The sequence below is a fragment of the Ostrinia furnacalis genome, unplaced genomic scaffold (genome assembly GCF_004193835.3).
Source record: "Ostrinia furnacalis isolate ACB-3 unplaced genomic scaffold, ASM419383v2 OfSCF2414, whole genome shotgun sequence".
Lineage (NCBI taxonomy): Eukaryota > Metazoa > Arthropoda > Insecta > Lepidoptera > Crambidae > Ostrinia > Ostrinia furnacalis.
This window is the reverse complement of record NW_021132653.1, coordinates 671,762-684,323: the sequence shown is the minus strand read 5'-3', so window position 1 is coordinate 684,323 and position 12,562 is coordinate 671,762. Positions and strand designations below refer to the sequence as shown.

At 35.5% G+C, this 12,562-nt stretch overlaps 1 protein-coding gene across 1 annotated transcript; it reads right to left on the bottom strand.

The window, feature by feature from the left end:
- Positions 1 to 4,265: 4,265 nt before the first annotated feature.
- LOC114355496 (uncharacterized) lies at positions 4,266 to 7,691 on the bottom strand. Its single transcript, XM_028308361.1, has 3 exons — positions 7,624 to 7,691; positions 6,538 to 7,312; positions 4,266 to 6,213 (listed from the first exon to the last, which is right to left on the bottom strand). The coding sequence occupies exons 1-3, from the start codon at positions 7,650 to 7,652 to the stop codon at positions 6,115 to 6,117; spliced, it is 903 nt and encodes a 300-aa protein (XP_028164162.1). The 5' UTR covers positions 7,653 to 7,691; the 3' UTR covers positions 4,266 to 6,114.
- Positions 7,692 to 12,562: the final 4,871 nt, after the last annotated feature.

Sequence of the window (12,562 nt, the reverse complement as noted above, 5' to 3'; positions counted from 1 at the left end):
TTTACGCTTTAGCGATTAGGTATTGAACCTACAAACAAACGCGATGAAGGAAAGTTTAAAATTAATAATAGCTTTGACAATACATTATTTACCATCATTATAATAAAAAAAAAAACATTTTTAGATAGAATCACTCTTTAGTACCTACATGACAAAAATCTACTCAAAGTGTACCTAGTGAGAGTGTGTGAGAAGTTTTATAAAACCAGTAATATTGGTTCTACTACTTCACATGCTTTTTCTGTTTTCGTTAACTTGTCTCCTTTTTTGTGTTAACTATTATCATGTTTTATTTGTATGCATAACCATACTAACGAATATAACATTTTGATAGGTAGTTAAAAAGTACAGGGCAAATTATTAATAAAGTTCAAAATTGTTCTTCCTAGATTATATAATCGATTAAACAATTGACGATTGTGACGTGTTTGATTCTTACAGCCAACACTATTAATTGACGTACGTCATTTTACTGACGTACCACAGATTAATTAACGTATTTTTTTTTAAATATCATCACATTAATAAATTCACGGCTTTGGGTACAAGCTTTTTTAAGCCAATCAAGTTCTCAGTCTTCTATGATCTGCTGAGATCAAGTTAAATAAATAAATANAATATTTTTTACATTTTATTTTATCACCTAGGAACACTATATTTTCGCGATTACTTCATATTAATACTTTTAAAGTCTTGCCATATGAAGGGTTAAATTTTTTTTTTTTTTTTTTTTTTGTAAATACATACTTATTATACATAGAAAACACCCAGTCCAATACAAACAAATATGTTCATGCACACAAATGTTTGTACTGTGCGGGAATCGAACCCGCTACCTCCGGAATAGTAGTCCGTTTCGAACCACTACACCAAATAACTCAATGAAATAAATTATTCAATTAAATTCGTTCGTTTCAGCCGAAAGACGTCCACTGCTGGACAAAGGCCTCCCCCAAGGATTTACACAAAGACCGGTCCTGCGCCGCTCGCATCCAGGCACCTCCCCCGACCTTCACCAGATCGTCGGTCCACCTAGTGGGAGGCCTGCCCACGCTACGATCAATCAAATTATTAGTTTATTTTTTAATCGGTTTTAAACATGAATATTATGTATTCGTCCTTAATTAGAATACCTACTTACAACAAGGCATTGAAAATGGCGTTACCTAGGTACATACCGCAAATAATGAGGCGCGTAGGCAGATAATCCACTTAAAAATAAGCTTTATTAGAACAAATTGAAATAATTAATTAGAGGTAAAGGTTGCCTTTGGAGTTATACTAACAAGCCTGTAGAAGAATAAGGCGACGTGGGCGAGTTGCTACTTGCTTATTTTTTGATAGAATTCTGCTCTGAAAGGTCAAAGGTTAAACACGAGCCAGTGTCTATTGGGGGTGTTATTAGAGGACCCTTAGCTAAATTAGTTACGAAGGCTTGTCGAGAAAGTCCTTGAAGTGTCCGCTGTAGAGTTTCATATCGAAGTAATATACGGGAGCCAGGTTTCTATTTATCTTAAGTTGTGTAAAGGATCAACGTAAGTTTTACTAATTAGAAGTGTTTATTGATCGCCAAAGACATTAATTAGGTTTAAATCTATTTCTATAAAAGCGAAAGGTCACTGATTGACTGACATCACGAAATCTCAGAAACTACAAGTGCTAAGAGTCTTAAATTTTGCATGGCGGTTCCTTTTAGAACATAGGTGCTCACTAAGAACGGATTTTACGAAACTCCACCCTTAAGGGTAAGGGTACCTTTACCTGGTAGTGGCAGAACTGTTGCCACCATATTTTGAACCTTATTGAGAAAACATAAGGTACAAAACTAACGAAAAATATTTTTCTCTATACCAGTTAAAGGGTTAAGGGGATAAAACGGGATCCACGCGCACTGAGTCGCGTGCGGCCGCTAGTAATTTATAGGTATGTATTTGTAGATAATATTTAAATTAAAATATTTTTATAGAGTACTAGCTTTCCGCCCGCGGCTTCGCCCGCGTGGAATTTTGTCTGTCACAGAAAAACTTTATCGCGCGCGTCCCTGTTTCAAAAACCGGGATAAAAACTATCCTATGTTCTTTCCCGGGACTCAAACTATCTCTATGCCAAATTTCATCAAAATCGGTTGCGAGGTTTAAGCGGGAAAGCGTAACAGACAGACAGACAGACAGACAGAGTTACTTTCGCATTTATAATATTAGTTGGGATCACATTCAGCCTCAGCTTTGATTAGCCATCATCGATAAAGATGATAAAAATTAATGTAACAAAAATTATAGCTTTAACAAATCCAATTATCAAATTTTCGAGTGATTCAATAATATACATGCTTTTACAGCAATACGAATATTTTTTCGGTTTTAAGCGACACCTACACAATTTGAGGCTTTCTTTATTCTGTCTAGATAAGTACATTTATTTTTATTTTAATTGTGAATTTTTACATGAATCGACTTGGGTTATTTACTGTGTCTTATTTATTAAATTACCTAAAAACTACTACGATTAGTATCTTAATGCCGATTTTACATGTTCTTTTGAAAGAATTCATACATTGAGATGTTCGGAGAATTCGGAATTATGATGTTTATTCGCACACTGTTTGTGTTGACACAAACACAAGTTAGTACCTACAACTAACTAGGTACATGTTGGGTGCCAAGCCTTATTGCAAAAAAAAGCGATCGCTCATATTATGCACCCGTTCCGAATCTGAGAAATATCGGTCTAAAGTAGGTACCAATAGTACATTCGTTTAAGATTTTCACATATTCGATCAAATAGTAGAGTTTAATAAGTCAAACAAATTAAATATAAATTCTTTGTATGTATAGGCCTTTTTTCAGGACAGGGACACGCCCCAAATTTAGCATGCCCTACGTCTTCAGGACGACATTATCGGCTGGCGCTGAAAATAATAATACCTAGGTACTAGCTGCTGTGCTTCAGTCCCACATCAAATTTTTTTTAGACTAGTTGTAGATCAGATGCATCTTGCGTTGTATTGCAATAAGTGACTACCAGAATTCACGGAGGACAATGTGCATAATTGTTTTAAACAGTAGCGTCGAGTACTTATGTGAGTGCTCGAGTGAGAGCGTAAAAGCACAGTAAAAGTCACAAGCAAATAGGTACTTGTATGAAAACTTCTTGTTCTAACTGTGGAAAGCTATGTAGGCGTAATATTTTGAATATCTAATAGGTACTTATAATTATCTAAGGCTTAGTATTGCCATTCAGCGAGGAAATGCAGCCAGCATCCTCGCCTCTTTGCCTCACGGACACACTTTTATTTTAGAGTAAAATAAGTTTATATTTTTATTTTGTTTAGAGTTAAGTTTGCCTTAGTTTAAAAAAATCTGTTCATTGTAAATAAAGATTCTTATACTTATAGCAACTAAATAAACGATAGCTTTTTATAAATGCTTCTTTTACGTTAGCTTTAGTGATTTTAGACCACTGGTTCCCAAACTTATTTGAGACGCGCCCCCTTTCTACCATACAAAAAATTCCGCGCCCCCCCCTTCTCCAGTCCAGTTATTTATTGGTCGTATCGAGCAGTCTGGAATGCATTCTCGCAGCGGTCGCAGGTTTTTTATACATAAGTACACAGATGGCCCGCGCCCCCCTTAAAGGTCTTTGCGCCCCCACTTTGGGAACCAACGTTTTAGACGAAGTATGTTCAACTACGCTGCTGCATCCCATTTTATGACTCCTCTCAGTATGCAGTAGCTTAACGATTCAGGAGCTGACATTAACAGCACGGGCACTAAGACTTGCAGAACATACATTTCGATATTGTATCTTATTAATAAGAAAATCGTGATTGAATTGTGTGTTAGTCAGTTACTTTTGTTATAATTTTTTATCATACTACCTATTCAAAACGGTGACACATCGATTAACATCAAACATTTCTACGATCACTTTGTAGAGCAAAAGTATCTTTCCATTTGATGATCTTGTATGTAACTCCCTGTAGGTAACTTATTTCAGTAATAAAGACTTTTTTTGTGTATTTAATATGTTTATTCTAGTTGCAAAAAGGGAATCTTAAGTCATTATTGCCATCTTAAAAATAAGATTGTTACTTTTTGGAAGTGCCTTATCAAACAACTGATGATGCTTTATTATAGATTGCTATAATAGAGTCACATTGAAAATAGATTTTATAGAAATTGTTTTCAGGCGATAACTTTGTTAAACTCATAAAGAAAAATTATTGAATTTTATTACACAGTAAAAGGGAATAGTAAAACAATAAGTATGCTTTCATTCGTCTTTTATTTTTGTTCTTTTTCCATTATTAGGTACGTTTGTAGATACAACATTCTTACAGTATTCTAAGATACGAATTTGTATCAAATAGGTACAATGAATATTATTTTAAAGAAAAGTTATATGTAATAAAATACAGTTGATTTCTATTCTTACAAAATATAATATGTCAAAACGGATAGAACGTTTTTATGTAAGTAGTAGGTCCTACCTATCTTATTTTCTGAGCAACTTTTAGAAGTAGGAAATACTATTTTGTGCGTAAAATAAGATAAAAGCTAACATAAATCTATAATGGCCTGCTTGAACCGCTATTGCCTATGTGGTTGAAGTAGGCATTTTTTAAGAAACATAGTATCTAGGTACAAGGTTTAATACTCATAGGTATAGGTACTGATACTTAGACGAAAATGCGTACCATTTTAAAAGAAGAGTTAACATTCACGACTATTATTTAAATAATGTACATTTTATTATATTGTAATATTATCGACAGTAACATTAACATCCATTAGTAACACTTTACAGGCTGTACTAATTATACTATAAGGTACAAACTAATCCACATAGTTTTGGGTAGATTTTAAAAACACAGAAGAGTGAGTAATTTGACTTTATTTATAAACAGATATGTACTTCGAAAGATAATGTAACCTACATTTTAATGGTGAATTGTAATGTTTTCAAAAATATGTTTAAGGTAGCAAATTCGACAAAATTCTTAGTTACTAGTTAAAAAAGCTAAAGCTGTTTGTTATTTGATGAAAAGATAATAGGACGCAATCACGTGTAATTCCCAAGAATAGGCCTCTCAGGCCAATGTTACATCCAAGACATTAAGTAGGTAAGAAGCTGTAAAGCTAAGATATCACCTAATCCTCTGTTTCCCGAGAGAATCTTATTCCTTTCCTTACAGATAGGTTAAATACTATGTTTAAATTTTTGCTATGCAAAAAGATCTCATGGTATTGTCTGCGTTAACATATAATTTTAGTAAAAAATAAACAGTAGCACCTGAGTAAAAGTTAGGCCAAGAAAATATGGAACAAAAAGCAATGCACAGTCATACAAGTTTAGGCTCAATAAATATAAATAGTGAAATGAGATCACGTCAAACTAGTTTTATAAAGTTTTCTTCAATTAACTATTTATACAAGTAATGATTAAGCCGTAAAAACTTTGACTTTCAAAATAGAAAGATGTTCCTAATTTAATACATAGTTAAAACAAAAACTTAACTAAGTATAAAAGTGATGAGAAACCCGAGACGTTTTTGTAAAAGTGAAATATTGATGGTATTTCCACAATTTTGATTAATTAATTTCTATCTAAATAATTACGTCTTAGACAATCAATTCTACAATATTTACAGTTGCACATTACCTCGTGCGATATAATAGCTGCCAATCGAAGGGAACAACTTTCTTGTTCATAATCCTTATCGATTAAAATACCTAATATAAAACTATCATGCATATACAATCAACAACTCTTTTCATGGAGATTATAGTCACATTTTGTACGATCATTTTCACCCCTACTCGTCACCTCGACGCGGTTCCACAATTTAATTCTAGTTCTATGTCATTGAAGTTATTATAAAGAATCGAAAAAGACCCCGACGTACTGCTACAGCTTTGAGTAAAACACGTGGCAAAGGTCTCGTACGCGGGCGACGGAATGTGGAGATTATTTGCGATAGACGTAGAGCTCTAATTTTTTTGGAATTTTAATTGATGTAGCGACTATTTCGTTTGAGGTCGCCGTTGTCGATATCTATTTAGTCTATATAATACTCAGTCTCATAGGTAGTTGGCGGTAGTCATTAGCATCAGTTTAAGTCGCGATGCGATGCTTCAGCCCCCGCAGCTCGAGCACGAGGTCGCTGTCTCCGGCCACGAAGCGTTTATCGATCCTCCTCGCTTTCGGTGATTCCTGTACCCAAAAACAAACTGACGTTATTTCGATGACAATATCTATAAATAAACGCAAGTAAAAAATATTTGTGGAAAGAGAGAACAGATTTAGGTGTTATTTAGTTCTGATATTCTCCCCACACTTCGATTGACCCGGCCTCTGGGCCCGCTGTGTCACCCGCCACCCCCAGCCCAGCCATGCTATTTTTAGACTTCGGGGTTTCCACGGACTTAGAGTTGAAAACATTTCAGCAAGGCTTATACTTATAGTCTTTATTATAGTAAGGTTGTATTAAAAGTACCTCAAGATTTAAGATTATAAGTATTAATAAAGATTACTGACCTGAGTCTCTGAAGTTTCGGAGTTCTTCGAAAGTAATTTGGCGATGGTTTTGTAGAATGATGGGTCTCTTTTGTTGTCTGCGCGATGATGTTGATGGGAATTTTGAGTTGGTCGCGGTAGGACCTTTTCTTTCTGGCCCAGTTCAGGTGCGGCCGTGCTGGCTGCAGGCGCTGCGGTGGTGACGCTGCGCTTGTTGCCGTTCCAGTTGATGAAGCCGTCGTCGGCGGGGTAGTCCTCGTCATCGATCCTAGGAACCGTTTTCGGTACGTGGTATAAGGGCTTGCCGGCTAAGGCCTTCAATTCTCGGACATCTTCGTCCTCGGTGTCCCGCTCCTCATCGTAATCAACAGGCGGGAACGCTGCGCGGGCATTCTCGCGTCGCCTCTGCGCGTCCTGAGCCATTTGGGTAAGGATCAAATTATCTAAAAAGGCCGCACTGACGTCATCGACGTCGTTGGATCGCCATCGGCCCGCGTTGTCGTTCTCAAACCACGTTTCTTGTCCGATAGGCAATGCGGCTAGTCTTTCCTCTTGCCTTTTTGGCGCCTCATTCGACGCAAAATGGCCATAGGGATCATAGAAATAAGGGTACTGAATTTGCCCGTAAACTTCAGGCATGCTCATTGCCGGGGCATCATAGTAATACTGTATTTTTGGGGCGTAGTAGTAATCATCGTCGGGATATTCTCTAGCCGTTTGGGGATACATCGGCCATCCTTGTATAGGATATGTTTTAACTTGCGCTACTAAATAGCCAAGCAAAACTGCCATCAGCCTATAACAAAAACATATTTTTAAGTACTTTGAAATATTCATTACTTTAGCACCTATTTATTTTAGAAACAAAGAGAAAACTGAACTTATAGTACAGTAAGTTTTCAAAAACGCTATCATACGTACAATAAAATAGAAAAGATTATTTGAAAAATAATGAACCCCAAAATTTGAGATTGAACTGGGTGTTTAATTTAATTAATTAACCAATAAATGATCTCAAAAATGCACCCAAAAAAGATTTATCTAAACACAAAATCTATCGATTCGACTCAGTCGCTATGCAACTAAATAATTAATAGTTGAACCTACCTTAAGCTCGAGAAGTACATGTTGCACATTTATTTCACTGACCGTCGTATCTGAGGGACTGCCGAGCCACGACTGCGTGGGGAGGGCGCCCTGGAGGGCTATATAAGAGTGTCGCCCACGCGCGCCGCCTACACGTTGAATGAACGTCCCCCCAGCTACCCCTAGGAACCCCCACGCCACCCCTTACCCCCAAACCCCGCGCACTCTCTATCGATCGTGTCCACAGATTATTCATCTTGCAAAACTGTGACACTGCTCGCTCAGACTTTAAGTTAACCTGTCGATTGGGGCTCGAATTTTGAGATCGTTTTCAATTTGAAACTCTGAAACAGCAAATTAGAATTAAGTGCTCATGTAAGATCTAACACCTAAATCATTCAAAATGAAATCCACTACAAGTCGTGGGCGTGAAGGGTTACCGTAGGGATTACGAATTTATTAAAATAAAGAGAACCTTTATGTGGGTGTTTATGAAATATTACTTAATAACATTGACGTTATTAACTTGTCGTTTGATAATGTCGATTTTGGGCGGCGATTAAAGCAACAGCTTATCGCACAGTTGTCCAGGATTACCCACGAAAGCTTGCACAGATAAAAATGTGACGTAATATAGTTTAGATAAAGGTCAGAGTAGGGTGGAAGTTGGTACTATTATCACCCACCTCCTGTAATAGCACGGTAGTCGGAGCAAGCGGCTAACTATAGACTGAGCTGGCTGCAATAGACAGCTAATGTCATCATATTACGTCCTATCATAGTATCCAATTCAAGTTCAATGTTACTTAATGTTATGCTACGGTAAAGTGATGTTGTGTAATAACAACATAGTATAAATATAGAGACAATGCGTAACAAGTTATAAATAAAGATATAGTAGATTAAGAGTAGGCGCACACCGTTGATTTTTCGTCGGCCGATAGTTTAGTCGGGCAGTTGATCAGTATGGGCATGTATGAGAGTGCGCACACTACGCCGATTCGATTTGGCCGATTCTTCATACAATTTAAAATCGGGCACAACTATTGGTCAACTAAAAATCAACGGTGTGCGCCTACTCTTAAGTAAGAGCTTGCATAAATTAATCTGATTTCTCAAGTTAGGACTAAAAGTAATTAATTTTAGCCAAAAGTCTATTAATAAAAAGCTAAATTACCCAAACTTTACCCAACTTCACTTGGCATTCCTGAAAGCCTTTATACTTTATTAGTACCTAGTACTTTGCTAATTCTCGCGATAACGAGCACACATTCTACGAAGAAAATATAATTTATTCAAAGGAAAATTCGCTACGTACGGACGACGGCACATCAAGGATAACACTGTAGCACCTTATTTCGTTGTAGCAGGGGTGACTTTGGCACCAAAATGTGTAGTTTAATGTGCTACTGAGGGTAGCGTTGTCTGTCAAATACAAGCGCACGGAGGGAGCAAAGCACAAAGCCAAGCTTAATTTAAAGACTGCAACTATTTTACAATTAGGTAATTAAAGTAATTTAATTCCTGACCTGCCCCAAGGCTAATTGTCTTTTATGTAGTGAATTATAGTGCTTTTGAAAGCTCTAGTTTGTGTAGAGATAATGTTTTTAGCATTTTTTGGCCAATTTCATAGATCATGGCCTTTAGAAGAATTATACTGAGTGCAATAACAAAATCCTCAATTAGGTAAAATCATAAAGTAATACTCATTATATCAGTCTTTCGACTTAGAAAATCAGTTCCTCATACAAAAAGATGTTACAGTAGAATCATCTATTTTAATTTGTCCAAAGTTATTGCAAGATCAACCTATCTATTACTACAAGTAGTTAAGTATTTTAAATACAGTTAGTTATCTTGGTTTTTGTGGTGGCCGGTTACATCAAATCAAGTTCAAATTCTACACCACTAAGTACAATGAGCTTTTTCGTCTATTTTATGCACCAAGGCGAAAAAGCTGAGTTAGTGGTTATATCTAGGAAAGTATGAGTACGTAGATGGATAAATACTAATTCTTTTTCTCGAATTGCATAGAAATAAATCGACCTTTTTACATTTGTTTTTAAATGTATTTTGCTACGGTAAAGTGATGTTGTGTAATAACAACATAGTATAAATAATAGAGACAATGCGTAACAAGTTATAAATAAAGATATAAGTAGTAGATTTAAGTAACAGCTTGCATAATTAATCTGATTTACCAGTATGTATTTACAAACAGAATTTAACCCAGCATTTACCTAAAAATGGATTTGTTTATTTGTACCACGAGAACAATATTAGTATAGAAAATAAATTTCAATTTCAAAATATAACAGCTGCCACAGAATATCCAATCAAGACAGTGAAACATAATCTTCTACAAGTTACATTTAATTAAAAGCGAGAGATAAAATAACACAGCGTAGGCGGTAGCATTCTCCATAATGTTAAACATATACATTTGTACGAACAGCGACCTTTCACATTAAATAAATAAATATATTTCGTTCTGAAAGTATTCTTACGAATACTTCGTTAAAAGAATTTTCATTATAAGTAGAAGGTTTCTATTTAATTTTGTTTTATAATTCATATATTTCTCTTTGATTCGGTTTGTTTGCATCACTATCTTTTACATTTATTTAATAAAATGCTTATATAGCACTAGATTATTTCTTATCCTCTTTAAAACTAAAAAAACTCATTCTCATAAAACTGATTTTAATTTTGTAAGTAGGCTTTTAAAAAGCACTTTTACACGTCCCGTATTAACCCTACCACTACTTCGGGACCTTAAATGGGCCTGTGCTTAGAAGAAGCAGAGCAAGAAATGCAGGAAACTTTATACAGAAGAGTCTTTTCTTTGCCTCGAGCTTTTACTATTTTCCTTTATTTTGAGTTATTTGCGCGGCAAGTCAGGTAAACTTTCCTTCGGAATTAACTCTGCATTTACTGTTTGTGTTTTATTAGCGATCGAGACTTGGTTTTATAGGACATGAGAGGTGAATCTTACTTAATACCTTCACGTATCGAATGACTAGTTTACATTTTTACTTCTGTAATCGTATATAGTAAAACTTAGGTACTTAATTATTATAAAAACGGTAACGTTTTGTAAATTCAGCCACTTTAGGGAAAGGAAAAGAAAAGTACGTTTAAAATTATCCTTATAAAATTGTCAAGTTAAGCCACCAAAAACATTACGCTCCTTTTTCCTGTTGAGTAAAAGAAAAGAGCTTGAATAGACTTAATTTATATTTAAAAGGCTTATATTTTAATGTCAGTAAACGTTTCTTGGCAGCTAAGATAATTGAGAAAATATTACTTCCTCGGCAGAGTGTAGACAGTCAAGAATTACTTTGTTGAAATTTTCTTTAAACTTCAGTTCCTTTTTGGAGTTGCTCATGTAGATATGACGAGCATATTCCAGTTATTCTTATTACTTTATCTCTTGAGCTCTTTTGGTGTTTTTGTTGCTTTTAAGGTAGACTAGATACACTTTAAATTGTGCAATTTATTTTCATGTTATTGAAACGATTCGCTGATAAAACTCATTTTAAACTTAAGGCATAATAATATGCCCCTAATAAATTTGTAGCCTGTGTGTTCTTACTATGTGTTTGTGTAATTTATTGTTTTTCCAAAATTGTTGAAAAACTTGAATACCTTACTTACCTACATATTTTATGATTTATCAAATTACAATATTATGTACTAGTAATAGTACGGAGCGGCAGGTGAAGTTGATAGGTACTTACTAGTTTTTCATGAATGCGTTAAGATTTTAAACCTACCGTTTTTCACGTGTCTATTTTAAAGAGGAAGCTTCTTTGAGAAATATCAAAGGGATGGTTCGATGCACAATATCGAGCTTTAAGCTGCACTTTGACATTTAAAAGCACCCAAAGCTTACCGCGCAGTACCCTGGGCCACCGGGTGGGTATAGCTCAATGGGATAGGTCGGGAGAGGGGTGACAATAGGGCTAGCAACAGTATTATTTGAGAAAGCATTTTACCGAACAATTTCGTAATAAGGCTTCAGTGGTTATTGGAAAATCGTGGAGCGGAGGGCGTTGCGTAATATTAGTTCATATTATATTACATCTTTGGAGTATTTTTCCATGAGGTACCAATAACGTAACACAGAAAACCAATTAATGCTAAAACAATTTGTTAAAATTTTTGCTTCAATTACTTTTCAATAGTACAGGTACTTTAGGGATTTTATCCTTAAAATTCATAGGCTGTGTTAACGTTCTCTAGTTAACCTTCATGTATACTACAATAGTGCGCCATGTAGCAACGCCTACGCCTGGATAAATGTACATACCCACTGACATGACATTCGTTTAAGCTACTAAGAGTTAGCTGAATAGAAGTTTCTAAGGAGATATCACTATTTGGCTATTAATTCAAACGGAAATTTTTACGACTAGTCAGTTTTATAAATCAGCATTTTAGCTTACAGTTTGTCATATACTGTTTAGCCACTGCTGCGAGGATGTACTTACGTTTCTATCCTGACTGTTTTTATCACAGTGATGAATGTATCGACATCTGCTGCGGTAGACTGCGGCCAGTTCTAGCAGCAGCGACAAACCGAAGATCTAGTAACTAACATAGCATGTAATGGGAAAGACTGATGATGATGATAATCTCAACCTTAAAATTTAAGCAATGAGGCTTATGGCACCCCCAAGTGTGGCTAGAAAATCTGCTAGGGGCGTTCCTGAGGTAATGTAACCTAGATGACAATGAATCTAAAATTGCCTACATAGAATATCATATTAGGTAGTTGATGGTTGTTGATGGACGATGGTGATAGACGTAGAATTTTACAATCAGGCATAGGTCTAGAAAGTCGCATCAGCTCTACAAAGTCGTATAATTTAACACTTGTCTTGTACTACTTGTCTCTATTGCTTAATCTGATTGTTGCAAGTAACTGTACAAATTCTGAAAAAAAAAACCCTCAGAT

Excerpts from the sequence above, each read along its gene's own strand:
- LOC114355496 (XM_028308361.1), bottom strand. The coding sequence starts at position 7,652 with ATGTGCAACATGTACTTCTCGAGCTTAAG. Across the intron at positions 7,313-7,623 it reads ATGTACTTCTCGAGCTTAAG|GCTGATGGCAGTTTTGCTTG; the intron begins GTAGGTTCAACT and ends TTTTTGTTATAG. Across the intron at positions 6,214-6,537 it reads CCGAAACTTCAGAGACTCAG|GAATCACCGAAAGCGAGGAG; the intron begins GTCAGTAATCTT and ends TTTTGGGTACAG.